We start from the raw sequence: 22,074 nt of genomic DNA, 5'->3' as shown, positions 1-22,074 counted from the left end.
TGAACTGTGCAGAAAAATGTCAAAAATTGGTGTGTCAAAAATCGCAACTTGGATGTTTTTGAGAGAAAAACGCCCATCTACCACCTTATGACTTTTTTGTATTTTTTTTTTGTTTGTTTTGAAAATGAGCCCCATAGGCCCTTAGGGCTAGATTCAGTAAATGGTGCTCAAAGATTGTCACCGGAAAAATCGTCACTCAATGCTGTTTTCTAACGGGCACCCAAAGATGAGCGCCAATGATACAATAGCATTGAGTGCCGATTTCTGCACCTAAATTTAGGTGTCAGGACTTGTGTGTGCTGAACCAAGTGTACTTCCTGGTTCCCAGTTTGGACAGACACAAAAGAGAGGGTAAAACAGCATACAAAATAATACAGAAACAAAAAAGCCAGTGCACCGAAACACGGCCCGTGTCGGGTCTATCCGTCAATTAATAAACAAGAGACTTATCATCTCAGTCCTGAAGGCCCAGTGTTGCTTTTTTGTTCCCAGTTTGGACACACATCCCTGGTATTCTGTAACACTGTGTGGAAATTTTAGGAATGTCCTGACCCGCCCATGCATCTCCCATGGCCAAACCCCCTTTTGGGCGGCATGATATAGGATTTGGGCGAACATTGTTATACAATAGAGCAAATTCAAATTGGTGCCAGTTAGTACAATAAGTACCCAATTATTGGCACTAATTGTCTCGTTAGTGAATTTAGTTGGGCACACATTTTGGATGCCATATATAGAATCCGGGGGCTACTGTATGTGTCTGTACAAAATAGGCTTAAAATAGAAGGTGACCTGTTATAAATATTTCTTTCCAATAGTCCAAGTATACTGACCAACACAGCAAGCTTAGATTCCCTTTGCACTCACAACATTTAATTATCTTGTCATTGTATGGCCTCTATTCAACTCTTATTTACTTCTACATTCTGTATCCCATCTGCATAAATATTCACCTGTGCAATTCTCTCTAATCTATACCATTCCCGGTTTACTGTGGAATCAGTCTACTGCCCTGTTGAGATCCACTTTGATTCACCATCGAAATGACAGGACCCACCACAGAGCATCAAGATCCAGAATTCCAAAGCAGGTGTGCTGCCATGTTGAGATTTTAGGATGCAAATAGAATCCTTTGCATTTACAGTAATTTGTAGACTGATGTCATTTCCCTTTGTGCATCTGGTATATGTGGTTGACAGAACTGACCTCAATGGGGATTTTCTTGGGAAACCCGTAGACACTTTGCAAGATCTTCTAGCAAGTCTGTCCCCACAGTTTGGTTCTCTTTTAACTCCACAGCAGAAGCAGAAGTAGCAAAATACATTTTCATTGGATGCAGTAATCCCACCTCCTTTGTAAAATCTCATGCGAACAGCCACCTATAGCAGGGGCCTATAACGTCAGGGGAGCGTTTTCTCAAATGCAGAGTTATCGGTTACAGGGCGGGAACTTTCATAGAAAAGCCAGAAACTCCGATAAAAGCAATTTTCAAAACAGTGAGAGTAGATGCAAAGTCCGTAGGGAAAGCACGTGTATTTTTACTTTGAAAACTGGCCAACGAAAATGTTCCTGCGGAGATACTTGCTTATTTAGTAGCCATTTTTTACCGGCCATTATTCAGTTGCTGGCTAGTTGAGCAAATTCTGAAAATTGCCGCACCTTATGATTTCCTGCACTCTCTTTGATGCATTCTTCACTCCTTCTTACCCCTTCTCCTATACATATACAGGGCAGTTCTGTAACTGGGCACGCGCAGTTATGCGCATCTTGCAGGCACGAGTGGCACCTCAGTTGGCAGCTACACATGCTAAGTGCTACTGTGTGGTATTCTAAGGGCGAACGCATAAGTACCGTAGTGCATAACTGCAAGGGGGCATGCATGTGGACAGGACGTGGGCATGTCACCTACTTATGCGCATAACTTACAGAATATTATAAACTGCACACACTGTATGGCACACTTAGGCATGCCAATTTATGATAGCCATAGACCTGGCACAAGTGGGCAAAGCTCAGTATAGGCATATTGATGCCAGGAGCGAAACCAAACCTGCCATTTTGGAGAGGTCCCAAGTTAACCCAGGCGGGCTATTCTCACCCCTACCCCCATACATACATACATACAATTATTTAAAAAACTTTCTGTCTGCCCCTGCTGTCGTCATCTTTCTCCCCACGCCCGGCATTTGCTCCTCTCTCTCCACCCCCCCCCCCCACCTGGGATCTGCTTCTCTCTCCCCCCTCCCCGCCTGTTATCTGCTCCTCTCTCCCTCCCCTGTCTATCTCCAAGCTGTCGCCGGCACCAATTCCAGGAAGCAACCTGCACTAGCCCTGCAGGCTTCCCTCTACTGCGTCCCAGCCAGTGAAGAAACAGGAAGTGACATCATCGAGGGTGGGACGTGGCAGAGGGAAGCCTGCAGGTCTGGTGCAGGTTGCGTACAGGAGTGGCTCAAAGGTAGTTGGGGATTGGAGGGGGGGGGGGTGTTCAGAGAGAGATGGGTAGCTGCTGTGAGAGAGAGGGAGAGAGGTGTTTTAGGGGCCACTAGACTGGGTGGGCCTGAGGTAAGAATGGGTGGGCCTGTGGCTCACCCATAGCTACACCACTGGTTGATGCTGATTTACACTAGTTTTCTATAACAGAATCTTGACACCAAGATGCCTTTATAGAATTGATGCTCAGCGCATGGCATCAAGGTGCCAAGTTTTAGATTTTCCCCATAGGGTGTAATTTTATAGCTGAGTGCATATGGAGATAGAACATGCGTAGTTTTCCCTGTACTGGTCCTGTCAAATTTTCTAGCGGTAGTACTGCAAGACTGCCACTATGGATTCCTGGCACTGTTTTAGATCCCAACGCCAGCAGGGCTGTAGTAACTTGGGATCTCTCTTGCCCATCCCCTAGGTCACCATCGATTTGTAACGGTACAGGTGAGGTTGGTCATGGGAGATGCAGGGGTCTTTATGGACCTGGGGGGCACACTTCAGAGTGAGAAGGGCACACCTTGAGGGGGGAGGGGCCCATACAGGGGACTTGTACAAATAGGTGAGGCCTCTAAGAGACAGCCTGGAAGCATCGGGCTGTGGGCTGGTGACCCAGTGCTCCTGGGCTGATTAACTAACACTACAAGGTGGCTCATGTGAATCTCAGCACTACACGGTATTCTATAAGGATGCCCATCCTGGAACACACATTATAGAATACTGTTTGGCCCCCGTTTTTTTTTCGGCGCAGAATTTTGAGCACCATTTACTGAATCCAGCCTAATATGGCTAGACAAACTCTAACCAGTTCGATTTAACCAGCAGTGTCAGTGCTCAGGCTTAGATGAAGCTGCTAGCCTGCTATGGCCATCTAAGGTCTGCCCTTGATCTGCTCCTATCTCAACACCTCAACAACAGGGGGAATTTGTATCCCGAGGAGCAAGCCACTGAGCTCCATAGCTGGGTAGCCTGATCCCTTTGGCTATCAGCTCCTGAGGTATGCAATGCACTGCTAAAATTATATATTTTTTTATTTCATTGTCTTGTACATCGCAAATTTAAGTCCTTTCAGCCACATGCTTTGCTGCCCACTGCCTTTCTTTGCTAAATGAGGTGTCCCTGCCCAAGTGTTTATGAATGGTGTAGTCAATTGCTGTTCCTAACCTGTACCTCTTCCACACGAGTGACTCATTAGGCAGTGCCCTGTATGAGCGAGGAGGGCTTCTGAAGAGCAGGGCCTGGGTAGGAACAAAAGCGAGCCGTGGGCTTGTGCTTTAGAGCCTAACATTACGGCAGCGAGCACTCACATTATGCTCTCTAGGAGATGAAGAAACCCACGCTGCAACTGTTGTGCTCCTGACAGGGTTTTGCTTTCTAAATGTCAGCCTGTATCATTTATACATTCTTTTTCTCCTATTTATTCCAGCCATTATACAACCAACCTTCAGATACCAAGCAGTATCATGAAAACATTAAAATGTAAGTATATAGCAATAAAGCATGTTTAAATGTCAAGTTTTGCATTAGTTGAAGCAAGAAAGGTTGCCTGAAAAAGCACGGTGCCCTTTCTGTGTTGGTGGTAGCTGGGCTGAAGATGGGCATCGCTGAAGACCCCTGGCGTAATGGGGCATGCAGGATTCATCTATTCTTTTCTCACTATGGGGCTCATTTTCAAAGCATTTTCAAAGTTCCATAGTAACCTATGGAATTTTGTAAGGCTAAGAGCTTTGAAAATATGCCTCTTTGGCTCTCACAAATTCAGGGGAGTGTGGACTTGATAAATATTTGGGCACTCAGTTTTGTTAATTGGCATGTGAGAATCAATTTAATGATCTCAGAACTGGAGAGATTCGGTCCCATCATCTTGCATCACTAGGCAGATGCGTAGCTGCATTTTAGGTTAACTACAAGGCCTGAATCAAGGTGGATGGAAGCTCAAGGCCTGTCGCTTTATAGCAAGCCAGCGGGGTAAAGACAAGGAATTGCAGAACATTCCGGAAATATCTGCTGCTAAGAACGGATTGCGCCTCTGCAGCATCATAATTTTGAAAAACTGTTCTTTGTATCCTGTGCCTGATAATTCCACTAGTTAGAGGAGGGGGAGTGGGGGGCACTGCTCAGAGTTAACTGTTAGCATGGGTGTGCAGTGCACTATCTATCAGCTCAGCAGTAATTCCCACATTAGTTAAATACTAATGTTCAACCTTCAGCAGGAAGGAGCTTATAAGCCTCTTCCAGCCATGGGCCAACCTAACCCTGAACTTTCAATGCCAGGGCATGCATGGCTTCCAGCATTGAATATTCAAGTATGTCCAGTGACCCAGAAGCCAGCTGGACATTGGCCAATATTTAGACCAGTGTCTGGTTAACTCAGCACATAAAGTTAGAGCAGCTGTTTCACTGAACTAACTTTATGAACTCCGCTTCTAGCCTTCCCACCCTCAAACAACAGGGTGTTCCACTGCCTCTGGAATATTAGCATAAATATAGGCACATTTATAGAATTGCCTGAAGGCACTATGCTCCTTTATAGAATTTGAACATAACAGCAGAAATATGTGCCTATAACTTAGGCAAAAGCTCGTATCCCATCCATAGTAACATAGTAGATGACGGCAGAAAAAGACCTGCACGGTCCATCCAGTCTGCCCAACAAGACAAACTCATATGTGCTACTTTTTGTGTATATCTTACCTTGATTTGTAACTGTCATTTTCAGGGCACAGACCGTACAAGTCTGCCAGGCACTATCCCCGCCTCCCAACCACCAGCCCCGCCTCCCACCACCGGCTCTGGCACAGACCGTATAAGTCTGCCCAGCACTATTCCCGTCTCCTACCACCAGCTCTGGCACAGACCGTATAAATCTGACCAGCACTATCCCCGCCTCCCAATCACCAGCCCTGCCACCCAATCTCGGCTAAGCTCCTGAGGATCCATTTCTTCTGAACAGGATTCCTTTATGTTTATCCCACGCATGTGCTTCAGTGCCAGAGATACGTGCGTAACTTAGCAGCCACCCAGACTCAACAAATATGTACACCAGTCTGCCACAAACGTGCTGTGTAAGGTATGCAAATATATGGAATAGCACTTAGGTAAAATTTTGGCATGTACATTCATGTGTGCACACATGCACATATATGCTGTTAGTCTAATGACTTATGCGCATAAGGGACTAGATTCAATAAATGGTGCCCAGATTTGGGTGCCGATAAAAATGCATGCTGAGCGCTGTTCTATAAATGGCATTCATTTCTAGTCACTGTATCTCAAAAAAGACATAGCGGAATTAGAAAAGGTTCAAAGAAGAGCAACCAAAATGATAAAGGGGATGGAATTCCTCCCATATAAGGAAAAGAGACTGCTGATGGGAGATATGATTGAGGTCTACAAAATCCTGACTGGTGTAGAACAGGTGGAGGCGAATCTATTTTAAAAAGTAGAAAGAACAGGGAAATGCTTTTAAAACAAATAGGAGGAAATATTTTTTCATTCAAAGAATAGTTAAGCTCTGGAACTTATTGCTGGAGGATGTGGTAACAGTGGTTAGTGTATCTGGGTTTAAAAAAGGTTTGAACAAGTTCCTGGAGGAAAAGTCCATTATCTGCTATTGAGACATGCATGGGGAAAGCTACTGTTTGCCCCGGGATTGGTAGCATGGAATGTTGCTACTACTTGGGATTCCGTAATCTTGCTACTCTTTGGGGTTCTGGAATGTTGCTACTATTTGGTTTTCTGCCAGGTATTTGTGACCTGAATTGGCCACTGCTGGAAGCAGGATGCTAGGCTAGATGGACCATTGGTCTGACCCAGTATGGCTGTTCTTATGAGTTGAACGCTGATTATAGAATAGTGTGTAGCTCCGGGATTTGCACGCAACTTTGGGCGCAAGGATTTACCCCAACTGAAACCTGGTGAAAATCCTCACACATAAGTTAGGCGAGGATCCCCCCAATTCTATAATACTGCGTGCACCTTTAGTGAATGACCCTGACCCGCCCATACCCCTCCTGTGGCCACACCCCCATTTCAGTTGTACTCTAAAAAAAAATTTGCTTGTGCGTCTTTATAGAATAGCGCTTAGCAAGATGTGTTCACAAATCCAAATTGTTGCCAGTTAATGCCAATAATAGCATGCAGTTTCGAGCGCCATATATAGAATCTAGGGGAAAGGTGTGTAACTGTGAGCACATATGTTACAGAATTTCCCTAATAGTGCTTGACACAGCTTAGTGAAAGGGCCTCTTAATTCACTATTAAATGAGATTCATGTTCAATCATTTCAAAAGCTGAATATTTGTTGAAAAGTTATATCAAGTATTTCATCACAAATGAATAAAAGATTCTAAAGTGTTCTTAACTTTTTGTGTGGTGCTCATCTGCCAACCAATCAGAGCACCCGTTATTAAATTTTTCCCTAATTATCTCATGCAGGTTTGACAGCTATGCCACAAAGAGCCCATGAAAGGACCACATTATTAGTCTTGTGTTTGTCAAGCGTCTTTCGCTTAAATTAGTCAGACAGCTGCTAGAGTTTCAATAGCTGTTCGCTACCTTCCCCCACTTTTACGGAGACGCTGGGGACTCAGAAGTCCAAGTTTCTTGGTATAGGTTATAACAAAACACTTACAGAGCATAAAAGAGTAATAGTTCCTCTCTGTTTTGGATTACAGGCCTGTGTCTTTACACTCTGCCAACAGCAGCGGAACTCATAAACTTAAGCAAAATGCCTGGAAGCTAGGAGGTTTTTCTAAATCAAATGGCCTTCCTTTTCTCTTGCTCTTTCAGACGGAATAGATTTTTCTGCAGGATCATTTTTTTCCCCCCTCTGGTCTTCTGTGAATCCTCCAGGGGCGGACTGACAGTGATCTGGGCCCCCGGGTAGAAAGAGCCATTGGGTCCCTGGCAGAAAGGGTCATTGGGCCCCCCCTGGGCCCCTGGTGCTGCCCCCCACCTTTGCTTCCAGCACCCCTGCATACTACAGCCCCACCGGGTCTAGTGGCCTCTTCAGGGTCAGGAAAGAACCTCACTCTTTCCTGCCTGCCGCCACTGCTCTACCCAGCACCACTGCTCTACCCAGCACCACTGCTTCTTAATGGCTGCCATGACTTCCTGAGGCAGTCTCGTGGGTCTCGGCAGTCTTGGCAGCCAGACAGAGCAGCGGCAGCAGACAGGAAAGAGTGAGGTTCTTTCCTGACCCTGAAGAGGCCACTAGACCACCATAGCTCTTCAAGGTAGGCCCGGTGGAGCTGTAGTATGCAGGGGGTGCTGGAAACAAAGGTGGGGGGCAGCATCCCCCGAAGAGGCCACTAGACCACCAGGACAAGGGTAGGGCCCTGAGGCTTAGGTATGTAGTGTGTGTGTGCATGTGGGGGGGGGGGGGGGAAAGAGGCACAGGACCTCCCAGAGCCTCTGGGCCGTCAGGCATTGCCCGGTTGCCTTTTTTGGTCAGTCTGCCCTTGAAACCCTCTCCTGGTCTCACAATGCAAACATATTGGCTGGTCTTCTTGTCACTTAATCAAAGATTTGCCATGTATGTGCACAGTATGGGCACTGTGGAGTCCTAGTCCTTACGTTGTGCAGAATTGTACCCCAGAAACCCCTCCAGTCTCAATCAGCAGAATGAAATCTGCTCCTCTCTTTCTTGGGGGTGGCAAGACCGTTTGAATTTTGGCATCCTGTGGCCTCTTACAGGGGAATTTGAGTATTTCCAGTCCCAGAGACTTATTGTAGAGATGCAACTTCATTTTTACTGTATAAATATCACATCAACCTTTTCACAAAAGAGGTGAAAAAAGCAGAATAGAGGACACTCGTCCTAAATTGGAGTTCTCATACTAATGTGTCCCCCTGAAAAGTGCCGCTGCTGCAGGCAGAAGGTGGGAGGATTTTCTGGGCGTTACTAATACAATGAGGGGTGGAGCTACTTAGCCCAGTGTTGGGATACAGCTTGGAGGCCTTTTTTTTTTTTTTTTAATTTCTTTTGGAATAAAATGATGGTAGATGTAGCTCATGCCTTTCTCAGTAGTAGCAGCTCAAGGCAAGTTACATTTCCCTGTCCCTGGAAGGCTTATGATTTAAGTTTGCAGCTGAAGCAATGAAGAGGTTAAGTGATGTCCAAGGTCACAAGGACCCAGCAGCAGGATTTGAACTGGGATCCCCCCTGATTGTCAGCCTGGTGCTCTAACCATTAGGCTACTTTAGAAGCCAAAGAAGCTTTGTGGGGCAACACTTACCTTGGAGTTAGTTAATGCACCCTGTTTTGGTACAGCCTTCAATGATCCACTCCTAATAAATATTACGTGTTGTAGAGAAGGAATGAAATGATAGCTGCAGCCCTGTGTTAGGTGTGTGAAATTGCTTTATTAGGTTTATTCTGGCATTTTGCTCTGGATTATAAATTGTGCACACATTCATCACAGTCGTACTTCCTTCATGTCCTACCAGCACTGGGGTTGTTATATTGGAAGAAAATGTGCAGCCAAGTGAGTTAAAGATTACCAGCTCTTTCCATCCGTTCTGCGATGGTCTCCTGATTACTTTATTTGGGATGTACTGAACAGCTGATTCTTTTATGCTTTTGTCCCATGCATATAAAGTTCAGTTATTTTAAATACTTTATAAAATAAAAACTCTAATAAAATGTGTTTGTTTTTACTGGGACGTGATTATTTGCATTACAGCAGCTTTCCGAGATTTCTTGGTTATATTGAAATTCTGGCAACAGAACCTCTTGTTTTAGCTCTGCATGGCAGTTTCATTCTTCTTGCCTTTTCGGCAGTATTCGGTATGGGTGGGGGGAGGGGGGAGGATATAGAAGGTCATTTACCTTGATAAACTGCCTATCTGAGAATTTGTCCCCCTCCTTCCTCCCATTGTGGCTAAAAAAATACCTAGGTTCACTATGCACACTTTCAGCCTCATTAAATAGAGGTGCCCCCCTGGCATGTTTAGGTCAGGGTAGTAAAACATTGCATGTACTTTGCATTTTCAAAACAGTATGTCTGTCTTGGCTCCCTGCACAAGTAGCAGATTCAGAGTAAGTGGATGCATTTGCACAAGCTGATTTTCTGAGGAAAACCGTCCATATAATCACTTACCCAGTTATTAAAGTGCCAATCTTGGCAGGGGGTTCCACTCATCAGAATCCCTTCTGCAACCCAGTTAACATGGGTCCTAAGTCTGGCCACTAGAAGTCACCATTGTGCAGTGACCTGGATGCTGCCTCCCCCCAGGGGATGGGAGTGCTACATAAATAAACATGTGGATAAAGGGGAGCCGGTTGATGTAGAGAATTTAAATTTTCAGAAAGCATTTGACAAAGTTCCTCTTGAGAGACTCTTGACAAAATTAAAAAGTAATGGGATAGGAGGCAATCGGGCCAATATTCAAAGCGATTTAAGCGAGCATGAGAGGCTCCTGCCTACTTAAATAACTTCCCGCCGTGTAACTGGGGATATTCAGTGGCACTTAACCGGAGAGTACTGCTGAATATCCCCTCAGACCGCCCAAACAAAAAGTGGGCAGGGCATGGGTGGCACTGGGGAGAAGCCCCAGCTTATGTGGCATAGCTAAGCGGCTTCATTAAGGACAGCTCAAGAGTTGTCCTAAATAAGGCTGCTTAGCTATGTGGCTGCTGGCTCTGAATATTGGGCTGGCACCTGCATAATTTTTTTTTTTCTTTTTTGAAAGCCCCTAAGCCCCCCCCCCCAAGCCTTCCCGCCAATGTCCCCTCTTTCCTTCCCTTTTCCCAGCCTGCGTCAAGACACCCCCTCCCGCTACTCCAGCCATGCAGGCAGGCCCTCCCCTAAGGCCTACCTGTATCCCTGGTGGTTCAGCGGGGTCGTTTGGGGCAGGAACGCAGCCCCCTTGCTCCTGTCCCTTGTAGCACTTCTCTAAAATGGCTGCCGCAACCTCTCGTGGTACTTTGTGTAGTACTGAGAGCTGCTGCAACAGGTCATGGCAGCCATTTTAGACCGGCGCCACAAGGGGCGAGGGGACTGCGCTCCTGCCCCCAACTACCCCTCTGGATCACCAGAGACTCAGATAGGCCCAAAGGGAGGGCATGCCTGCACGGCTAGGGAGGGGTGTCTTGATGGGGACTGGGAGGAGGGAGGGAAAGAGGGGGCTTAAAAAAAAAGAAAAATAATTATGCAGGCTGACCGCATAACTGAATATCGGCCGGGCCTGCATAAGTGCCAGGTGCCCAGCCTGCCCAGAATTATTCCCTGATGTTCAGTGCCGGTGCCTCGACACGGCCTGGCATTGAATATCAGGGGATACTTTAGCTGGCGAAAATCAACGTTTAAAAAATTGCTGGCCACCGCCGGATGAGTATCAGGGGGAATGTCCTTCTGTGGATAAGGAGTTGGTTATTGGACAGAAAACAGAGGGTAGGGTTAAGTGGCCATTTTTCTCAATGGAGGAGGATGAACAATGGAGTGCTGCAGGGATCTGTACTGGAACTGGTACTATTTAACATATTTATAAATGATCTGGAAAACGGAATGATGAGTGAGCTAATTAAATTTGCAGATGACTCAAAACTATTCAGAGTTGTAAAAAAAAACATGCAGATTGTGAAAAATTGCAGGAAGACCTTATGAAACTGGAAGACTGGGTACCCAAATGGCAGATGAAATTTAATGTGGACAAATGCAAAATTGATACATATTGGGAAGAATAATCCGAATCATAGTTACCTGATGCTAGACTCCACCTTAGGAGTCAGCACTCAAAAAGATCTAGGTGTCATTGTTGCCAATACGCTGAAATCTTCTGTCCAGTGTGTGGCAGCGGCCAAAAAAGCAAACAGGATGCTAGGAATTATTAGGAAAAAGATATAAAATAAGACCAGGAATATTATAATCAGTGGTGTGCTGGAGCGGGCTCTCACGGGCTCGCGAAAGCCGTAAGTTTTGGGAACTGGTTGTTAAAGTAGGCCTCCCCATGGCTATTCTAACTGACTCCCAAAATGTAGGCTTGGGCCCCCTCCTGAATTCTCTTTTACTTTGCTGGCAGTGATGCTGGCCCCACCAGCCAAGTAAATAGACTGCTGCTGCTCCCTGCTCCTTGTTTCTGACTCTGAGCATCAGGCTGGGACTTTTCATGCAAGCGCAAGAAGGTTCCATCATGCTGCTCAGAGCCAGAAACAAGCAGCAGAGAATGGTGGCAGTCCATTTATTGGCTGGTGGGGCTCGGCAAAGGTATGTCTAGCGTGCCCGCACAAGGGAGGGGAGAGAGAGGCATGTATTCCCCCCTCCCCCCAAATTTCAGGGCTGGCTATGTCCAGAGAGAGAGCCCGTTGTTAAAGATTTACCAGCACACCCCTGATTATAATGCCTCTGTATTGCTCCATGGTGCAACCTCATTGTGAGTATTGTGTTCAATTCTGGTCGCCGTATCTCAAAAAAGGAACACATCGCCTTCAAAATCATCTACGGAGAAGCCCCGAGTTACATGACAGACTTGATCGACTTACCAATTAGAAATACATCCGAATCAACACGATCTTATCTAAATCTGCACTACCCAAGCTGCAAAGGACTTAAATACAAAACAACTTACGCATCTAGGTTTTCCTACATAAGCACACAACTGTGGAACACATTACCAAAAGCCTTGAAAATGACGTATGACCACCAAAACTTCCGGAAATCACTAAACACCAACCTGTTTAAAAAGGCATACCCTACCGATCCAACTTAAATGCCTAATCTTTGCAACACAACCAAACTAAAGCACGTAATGGACTTAACACAACTCTTCCGTTCTCCGATTCCTTAATGTGGCTGTGCCACATGAACTTGTTCTTACCACAACGTCACCCTGTATTTGTTTACACTGGAGCCTGCAAAGGCCTCTCTGGTACTATGTAAGTCACATTGAGCCTACAAATAGGTGGGAAAATGTGGGATACAGATGTAAGAAATAAGTAAATATAGTGGAATTAGAAAAGGTTCAAAGAAGAGCGACCAAAATGATAAAGGGGGTGGAATTCCTCCCATATGAGGAAAGGCTAAAATGGTTAGGGCTCTTCAGCTTGGAAAACAGACGGCTGAGGGGAGATATGATTGAGGTCTATAAAATCTTGAGTGGTGTAGAACAGATAGAAGTTAATCAGTTTTTCACTCTTTGAAAAAGTAGAAAGACTAGGGGACCCTCAATGAAATTACTACTACTACTACGTATCATTTCTATAGGGCTACTAGATGTAGGAGGAAATGTTTTTTTTTTCACTCAAAGAATAGTTAAGCTCAGGAACTCTTTGCCGGAGGATATAGTAATGGTGGTTAGCAAATCTGGGTTTTAGAAAGGTTTCAACAAGTTCCTGGAGGAAAAGTCCGTAGTCTATTATTGAGATGGACATGGGGGAAGCCACAGCTTGCCCCAGGATTTGTAGCAAGGAATGTTGCAACTCCTTGGGATTCCGGAATCTTTCTACTCTTTGGAGTTCTGGAATGTTGTTACAAATGGGGCTTCTGCCAGGTATTTGTGACCTCGATTGGCCACTGTTGGAAGCAGTTGTATTCTAGCTGCCCTAGCCACCCAACAGTACATTCTAAGGTTTGGATTGGGCCAGATAGGTGAGAATTAGGTGAAAGCATCTTCAAATAGAAAAATCTTTAGGGCACTTTTAAATTTTGGTAGTGAGTTTTCTAATCTTAGGTGGACAGGGAGCAGTAGCCTAATGGTTATTGCAGTGGGCTGAGAACATGGGAAAATAGGTTTGATTCCCACTGCAGTTCCTTGTGACTCTGAGTAAGTCACCTAACCTTCCATTGCCCCAAGTACAAATATAAAACTAGACTGAGTCTACTAGGGACAGAGAAATTTTAATTTTATCCTTCCTTACCCTTTCTCCCAAATTACACTATCCTATCCTGTCTACCCTCTTTTATCCTAGTCATATATTATCTAGCTCAACTTATACACTACTAAGCCCAACTTTACATTGTTTTACTACTGTTTTATTAAAATTCTATTAACTTTGTATTTCAAATTACTATGTAAGCCGCATTGAGCCTGCATTGTGTGGGAAAGCGCGGGGTACAAATTTAATAATAATAATAATAATAAAAGTATTTGCATATAGTAAATGTAACCTACATCGGTTGTACCACAGAAAGGCAGTATGTCAAATCCATGACCCTTTACCCATTCCATAGTGTTGGACCCATCACATGGAAAATCTTAGTTCTAATGTGATTACAATTTTTGTGCCGAAAAGTAAGCACTTCCAGTAGCTGTTGTTGGCTGGATCTGAGTATACAACTAGGAATATAAGGCATTAGTATTCTCAATAGGAAGAGTGGTAATCCTGATTTATAAGATTTTATATATAAGTAGTAAATGTTTTATAGATGATACAATGTGATATTGGAAGTAGGGGATAAAATAATCATCCTATTTTCCCCTCTTAATGAATTTGATTACAACATTCTGAATCTGCCGAAAGGCGTTGGATTTCAGGAACTGTAATGCCTTGATACAGGGCATTACAGTAGTCTAGGTTACTTATTAATGCATGGATGAATGTGTGAAGTGCAGGTTGGTCAAAGAGATGCCTAATAGAATGCGTTAGCTTTAGTTTATAGAAGCAATGTTTTATTCCAGTAGAGATATGAATGCGTTATCTAATGTGACCCCAGGTTTCTTTAATGAGGGGGGGGCATGGGAACGATGGTGTCGAGAATGAGAATAGGAAAGATAAGGGATGTGTCTGCATATCCTGAAATGATAAGGACTTTAGATTTTGTCGGATTTCATATCGGGCAGTTGTTTGAGAGCCATATAGCAGTAGTCTCGTGTAGAGTTAAGGGACTGTATTTCCATAGGATTGTTTGGGTTGAGACACATTAGAATCTGAATGTCATTGGTGTCAACATATGGAATCAAATCAAGAGAGATTGTATCAGTGTTAGAAGTAGGGTTACAGTATTTGCGGAGACAAAAAAGAGGACACACAAAAAAAGTCACCTCGCCCCTGCTGCACTGTGCCATGCCGCACAGTCACCTTCTTGACCTTTCAAGAAAGCCAGATTCTATAAGCAGTGTAAATACTGGTAAAAGTAACAAAAATGCATTTTCTTCTGCACTCTGCAAAACACAAAATTAGAAAAGATGTACAATTCCAAGAATGCAAGCATCCATGAGCAGCTTGTCCCCCTTTCCTCTCTTCTCCATCAACTTCTATCCATGTGCTGTATTTCCCCTGTTTTCCTCCTCCTCCTCCCATGTATGTCCCCCTCACCAGTGTTTTTCCCAGTCCTCCCTCCTTGCACCCACACTCCATCCACCTTTTTTACAACTAAAGTCTCGCAAGGCCGTTGCTTGAAGTCTGGGAAGCTATTATGAAGAAGCAGCAGCAGGCAGGAAAGAGTGGGGTTCTTTCCTGCCCAGAAAAGGCCACTAGACCACCAGGGCACGTTAAGTATGTTCAGAGAGGGCACCCTGGGGCTTGGGGGGGGAGGGGAGGCTAGCCCGCCCAGAAACTCAGACAAATGGACAGGCTAGAAAATAATGCCTGGACCCCCGACAGACCCCTGAAAAGGAGGACGTATCCAGGGAAATCTGGACATATGGTAACCCTTGTTAGAAGTGGTGCATGGAAGATATTAAACGGGCCAAGATGGAGCCTTGTGGGACTCTGCTTGTAAGAGAAAAAGGCTTTGAAAGAACAGTTTACCAATTTACCAAAAAGCATCTGTGTGATATAAAGGACAAAAAAAGTTGATTCTGAGGCTTGAACCCCCCTCACTACAAAGAAGTAGTGTGAACATTGAGACTTTTGTAAAATATATATAAAGGCGTGGGGAAATAGATATATTTGGCAGCATATACAGTGGGAACAGCTACAAAAACCTGTTTTATGAAAAGCAGTGTCATTCAGGGCTTCTGTATGGGTAAGTTAGTGTTAAGGTTAAAATTTATTTCTGTTCTGCGTTCAACAAAGCACAGTACAATAAAACATTCACAAGAATAACAAATACATAATAGAAATGCAAACAATATGAAACACAAAAATGAATTCTTGAAAATAGCCAATAAAGAGTATCATACGCCTATTTCCAATTACAAACTGCCTGAAAATGTGCCACCTGCTCATCTCACACAAACATGGACTGCTTTAGCAGTGTTTACACGTTTAAGGGGCAGATTTTATTACTTAACATGCATTAAGGGCTGGATTTGCTAAAACTCTATGGACAAGGTGGACCGATTAGAGAGTTGAGCTCCAAACTCAAATTTTTGGTATTTTGAAATGGTTTTCAACACTTGAGGTTATAGAATTCTACAGATACGTGAATATAAAGCCATCTGAATATAAACAGAGAAAACACCCCCCCCCCCCTTTTTTAGAGGGAAAAATGTTAATTCCAATATAAACCAAGGGCCCTGTTTACTAAGGCACATTAGCATTTTTAACGCACCTCCAATTAGTGCATATGGTAACTGTGTAGGCGCCTATAGGGATATTGTAGGTATGTACATGGTTAGCGTGCATTAAAAATGCTAACGTGTCTGTAACGCGGCTTAGTAAACAGGGCCCAAGAGTTTAATTCCAGCAATCCTCCCCTTCCCTCCCTGATGGCATCTGGCATTCCCCTTTCCCTTCTTCCCCTATGGTGTCCCTTCTCATCAGCAGCTGCCGCTGCCATCCCCCACCCCCCAAACCAGCAGAGCTCCCATTTACTCCCCCCCTCCAAACAGATGAACCAGTTTATTAAGGGCTTATATCCTGTCCATCAAAATAATGTCTAGGCGGCTTATAATTAAAAGCAATCAGGGGGAAGTGAGAGTTAGAACACAGACTGTAAGGAAAGAGAGAATGAAATACATTGTTTAATAGGACAGAAAGGACCACACAAATGCGGAATGGAATGTGTAAAACAGATCTGCAACCAGTGCCCTCGCACAACCATCCTAAGCATCCATTATCCATAAGCATCTGTAGAAAGGAAGGACTTAAGGTCGGTTTTGAATCTCTGTAGGAAGGATGAGAGATGAAGGTGAACTGGTAGTTTGTTCCAGAGTTTGGGCCATTGGACAGAGAAAATAGAGTGGCGTCTGGTATCATATCTAATTTCATGGAAGTTGGGGACTACAAGCTGGCTTTGTTGGGCGACCTAAGTGTGTACGACGGACGATAAGTTATCAAAAGACAGGATAGATACGCTAGTTCACCGGCGGTTCAGACTTTGAAAACTAGAAGCAGAAGTTTACAGGTTGGTTGATGGGTCAACGGGGAGCCTATGTACTGCTTTCAAAAGTAGGGTGACGTGATCAAATTTTTTGTGACCAGTAATTAACCTAACCAGAGTGTTTAGAATTAACTGCAGGCACCCAAGATCTTTGAAAAGAAGTTCTTGATATAGGCTATTGCAGCCTAACTATACTGTCCTGGTAGTCTAGTGGCAAGTTGGGGCAGGAGCAATTCCCACTTGCTTCTGCCCATGTTGATGCTGTGATAAAAATGGCTGCCTAACCCCTAGCAGCAGTCTTCAGCTTGCCGCTGGAAGTTGCAGCAGCCATTTTGAGACTGGAGCCACCACAGGCAGGAGTGATCGGTGATCAGTCCTGCCCCGGCACATCTCTAGACCACCAGAGCAGTATGGTAGACTTGGGGGGGAGAGCCTATTGGTGGATCTGAGAGGGGTGTTTGTTCGGGGGGAAGGAGGGAAGAAGTAAGTGGGAGCTCTGCCAGTTCGAGGGGAGGGATCTGTGCTGGTGTGGGGGAAGGGGTGGACCTTGGCAGTGGCAATGGAAGAGGAAGGACACCACGGGGAGGGAGGGAATAGGAGGAATGCAGGACACCAAAGGGGTGAGAGGTAGGTAGGTAGGTCTCAAATATAAACCAAGATTCAATTTTTGATGCCCTTTGTGGCCAGGCTGTTGGGTGTCAACAGCCAATTATTGATGTTAATTGCCACATTAAAATTTGCACATGCATCTGGCTGCACGCTATTCTATAAGGCAGGGCGCCTAACTCCGACAGCGTGCATCTCAAAAGCGGGTATGGCCATGGGTGTGTCAGGGGTGTTCTGAAAAGTTACGTGCGTAGTTATAGAATACTGGGTAAGTGCGCCTAAACTGAGTGTAGCATTTACACCAGGTTTCAGCAGATGTAAGTCTGGCACTTAAAGTTAGGGTGGGAGTCCGTGATAAGCTCGATTCTATGTGCCCTTTATAATATGGTTCTTAGTGCCTATTTTTTTCTGGCACCGAATTTATAGAATTCTCTCCTTTCTGTGCAGAAGCTTTTCTATGCGTGTTGAAGGGGTTTTGTAAGATTACCCCAAGGTCTATATGCTTAAAATTATGTTAAGTGATATGAAGTTGCATAATTTTGTGTGACCTGCATGTAAGCCTCTTCAGGAGTGGGTTTTGGGTGGAACAGGAGCAGAGTCACAAGTAACATATGTATTTTATAACAGCATTAATGTATCTGGGTTTAAAAAAGGTTTGGACAAATTCCTGGAGGAAAAGTCCATAGTCTGCTGTTGAGGCTGACATGGGAAGCAACTGCTTGCCCTGGGATTTGTAGTATGGAGTGTTGCCACGATTTGGGTTTCTGCCAGGTACTTGTGACCTGGCTTGGCCACTGTTTGGAAAACAGGATACTGGGCTAGATGGACCATTGTTCTGACCCAGTATGGCTACTCTTATGTTCTTATGTTATACGTGCTCGTATGTAATGTATGTGTGAACTTTTATGTCTATGGCTTTAATCTAGGTGTGATTGACTACTCTACATTAGGTGTGATACTTTGCCTCTAGTATTTCATAAAGACTGATGTTTTTATGAAACAGGCTAAAAATAGGCTTCCATATGACTTTCACACATAGGCAACCTGTTATACAATAATCCTCTTAGGGCAGGGGAGGGCAACCTATGAATGTTAATACTAGCCTAGTAGGTCACATTATGATGTAATGTCAGAACTGGAAATGCACAAAGTTCATAGACCTTCTGTGATATATAAATGAATAAGTAAGTTAAAAATTCACTAAAAACAATGGAAACAAACTGCTTGAGTGGCCATTCTGAAAGTAGTGGCAAAATGAATTATTTAAAATTGCCAGAACTCTGGTTGATGACGTTTTCTGTGTATACTTACCATGGTCTCTCCGCATTTGGCCCGTAGGCTGTAGGTTGCCCACCTCTACTTTAGTGGGTAATTTCACAAGTGCCCACACATGTGAAAAGTTTGCTTCCATTTTTCAATCCTTGGACTTTGCGGAATTTTCAAAATAAAAGGCTAATCATGCTTTCACTTTCAAAATTAATCTAGGAAAAGTACCTGCACATATTTTCACTTAATAACTTATCTGGATTGTTCTCCTTAGGAAGAATATAGGCATACTTTTGAAAATGCAAAAGTTTATGTGTCATTGTATTTTCCCCACCCCAGGGGACAATCTCAGCCTTGGCTGATGAGCTGGAAGAATAGAGACAAAATTGCCTGAAAAAAATGTGTGTGTTTGATCTGAAAGGATAAAATAATCTGACTAAAGGACTTTATGTGAAATAAGGGTGATACAGAAACTGTATTGACAACCCTGATGCCAGATCGGTAACGGAACATTGCATAAATTAAATAAGTTACATGGAAATTAAGTACTTTTTCTCTGTTCTTCCACTTGAATCTTTTTCCTATTTCTTCTTGAGTCTTTAGAGTGCTTAGAGAACTGAGCTGAGTTCAAACATGCATTGATCTTTTCACAGCCTTTGTTCTTTTCTTCCCCTTAATCTAGAAACCAGGCAATGCGGAAGAAGTTAATTCTCTACTTTAAGCGGAGAAATCATGCTCGCAAACAGTGGGTAAGTTAAGATATTAATGCTCTTCACTTTAAGAGAGTTTTGGAAATATGGACTGAACTATCCAGAGCAGAGAATGAATGCGCTTACCAATTGGTACTGTCGGCACTTCCTCAAGGGTAGGCTAGATGGATATCTATACAGGGCACCAGGTCACCACCATCCAGGGGCGTATCTGCGTGGGGCCACAGGGGCCTGGGCCCCCGCAGATTTCGCCCTGGACCCCCCTACCACAGACCCTCTCCACCTCCCTCCCGCCCGCCACCAACCCGTCGCCGATCTTTGCTGGCGGGGGACCCCAAGCCCCCGCCAGCCGAAGTGCTTTCTTCCGTGCAGGATGCAAGTTGCAAAGCTTCCTGTTCTTCTGAGTTTGACGTCCTGCACGTACAACGTGCAGAACGTCAGACTCAGAATTTGGAATTCAGTCTGACGTCCTGCGCGTTGTACGTGCAGGATGTCAGACTCAGAAGAACAGGAAGCCTTGCAGCGGCGCAGCCTGCATGGAAGAGAGGACCTCGGCTGGCGGGGGGTTGGGGTCCCCCGCCAGCAAAGGTAAGTGACAGCAGCGGGGGAGGGTGTCATTGGTGGCGAGGGGGGGGGTCCGGAAATGGCGGGGGGGGGGGGAGGGATCGTTGGCGCCGGGGGGGGGGGGCTAAAATGTGCCCCCTCCCTCTGGCTCTGGCCCCCCCTACCGCCCGAGTCCAGATACGCCCCTGCCACCATCATTAGTTCAGTGGCAGTTTACAGTGGGGCTGGCCGTATCATTAGTAGAAGACATTCCCTCTGGGACCCGTATACGTGTTCATCAGTTAGTGCACCTAGGCATACCAACTTACACCTGCCATTAATAAGTACATAAGTATTGCCACACTGGGACAGACCAAAGTTCTATCAAGTCTAGCATTCTGTTTCCAACAGTGGCCAATCCAGGTCACAAATACCTGGCAAGGTCCTGAAAAAGTTCAATACATTTTATGCTGCTTATCCCCGCAATAAGCAGTGGATTTTCCCCAAGTCAATTTAATAATGGGAGTACCAGTGTGTAGGCATGCGCTGGGGTTGCAGCAACTGGACTACTGCAGCTCTCTATATGTAGGTTGTGCTAAGACATGTATGAGGCGATTACAGATTTTACAAAATGCTGCTGCAAAATTAATTTACACAGAGATCGGATTAGGCTATGTCCTTTACTAAGGTGGGCCTGGAGCCCAGGTAAGATAGCGCCACACAGTCCAGGTGAAAGGAAATGCAGTTTACTATAAATATGAGATAGGGGTCCTGTGCCATTAACAGGTAGGGGGAAGAAAATAAACACAAAACTGTTCTTTAAAAGTAAAACACAAAAAGGTTCTCCATTGGCCTGCTCCTGCAGGGCCACAGCATACATTACTGTTTCTCATCATGGCAGTACACTTTATTTGTCTCTGGCTTGGTTCCTCAGAGTTACCAATGCATTTGGGGTGTAGAAACCCAAAAGAGAGATACCGAATAGGAGGGGAGAGATTAGCAAGTGTGACTCAGGAGAGAGACCTTGGGGTGTTGGTGTCGGACGATATGAAGGTGAAGAAACAATGTGGCTAGAAGGATGCTAGGCTGCATAGAGAGGGGTATAACCAGCAGAAGAAAGGAGGTGTTGATGCCCCTCTACAAGTCATTGGTGAGGCCCCACTTGGAGTATTGTGTTCAGTTTTGGAGGCTGTATCTGGCTAAAGATGTAAAACGACTGGAAGCGGTGCAAAGAAAAGCTACGAAAATGGTATGGGATTTGCGTTGCAAACCGTACAAGGAGAGACTTGCTGAACATGTATGCCTTAGAGGAAAGGAGAAACAGGGGTGACATGATACAGACATTCAAATATTTGAAAGGTATTAATCCGCATACGAACCTTTTCCGGAGACGGGAAGGTGGTAGAACTAGAGGACATGAATTGAAGTTGCAGGGGGGCAGACTCAGGAGTAATGTCAGGAAGTATTTTTTCACGGAGAGGGTGGTGGATACGTGGAATGCCCTCCCACGGGTAATGGAATTCAAACATGCGTGGGATAAACACAGTGGAATCCTGTTTAGAAGGAATGGATCTATGGAATCTTAGCGGACATTGGGTGGCGATGCCGGTATTTGGAGAATAAAACCGGTGCAGGGCGGACTTTTACGGTCTGTGCCCTGAGAAAGGCAGAGACAAATCAAACTCAGATATACAAATAAAGTATTACATACCATGTAAAATGAGTTTATCTTGTTGGGCAGACTGGATGGACCGTTCAGGTCTTTATCTGCCGTCATGTACTAAGTTGCTATATGTTACTATTTAACTTGGCATTCCAGACTGGCTAGGGTTACTATTGGGCTTGTTTTTCAAACAGAAGGACGTCCAAGTCAGTATAATCAAAACCCGATTTTGGATGTCTCTAATTGCAGTCTGTCGCAAGGACATCCAAATTTCAAGGGGGTGTGTCAGAGGCGTAGCGAAGGCGGGACTTGGGCATGCCTAACACTTAGACGTCTTTGACCCATAATCGAAAAAAGCAAGGACGTCCCTGACGAACACTTGGACGTTTTCACCTGGATGTGGTTTTTTTTTTTAATGAATAAGGCACAAAAAGGTGCCCGGAATGACCAGATGACCACCGGAGGAAATCGGGGATGACCTCTCATTACTCCTCCAGTGGTTACTAACCCCTCCCACTGTCAAAAAACATCTTTAAAAATTTCGTGCCAGCCTCTATGCCACCTCAGATGTCATACTCAGATCCGTCACAGAAGAGAG

The 22,074-nt window shown here is 44.8% G+C and overlaps 1 protein-coding gene across 1 annotated transcript in view; it reads left to right on the top strand.

Annotated features, from left to right (window-relative positions):
* Window positions 1–22,074, top strand: part of LOC115479673 (nuclear receptor corepressor 2-like) — a 667,653-nt gene that overhangs the window by 349,175 nt on the left and 296,404 nt on the right. Inside the window, exons 8-9 of the mRNA XM_030217748.1 lie at window positions 3,908–3,960; window positions 19,243–19,309. Coding sequence (XP_030073608.1) covers window positions 3,908–3,960; window positions 19,243–19,309 — 120 coding nt within the window. The remainder of the gene's footprint in view (window positions 1–3,907; window positions 3,961–19,242; window positions 19,310–22,074) is intronic.

Source organism: Microcaecilia unicolor, chromosome 11, assembly GCF_901765095.1.
Source record: "Microcaecilia unicolor chromosome 11, aMicUni1.1, whole genome shotgun sequence".
Lineage (NCBI taxonomy): Eukaryota > Metazoa > Chordata > Amphibia > Gymnophiona > Siphonopidae > Microcaecilia > Microcaecilia unicolor.
The sequence above is the reverse complement of the archived record's forward strand: the minus strand, read 5'-3'. Positions and strand labels throughout refer to the sequence as shown.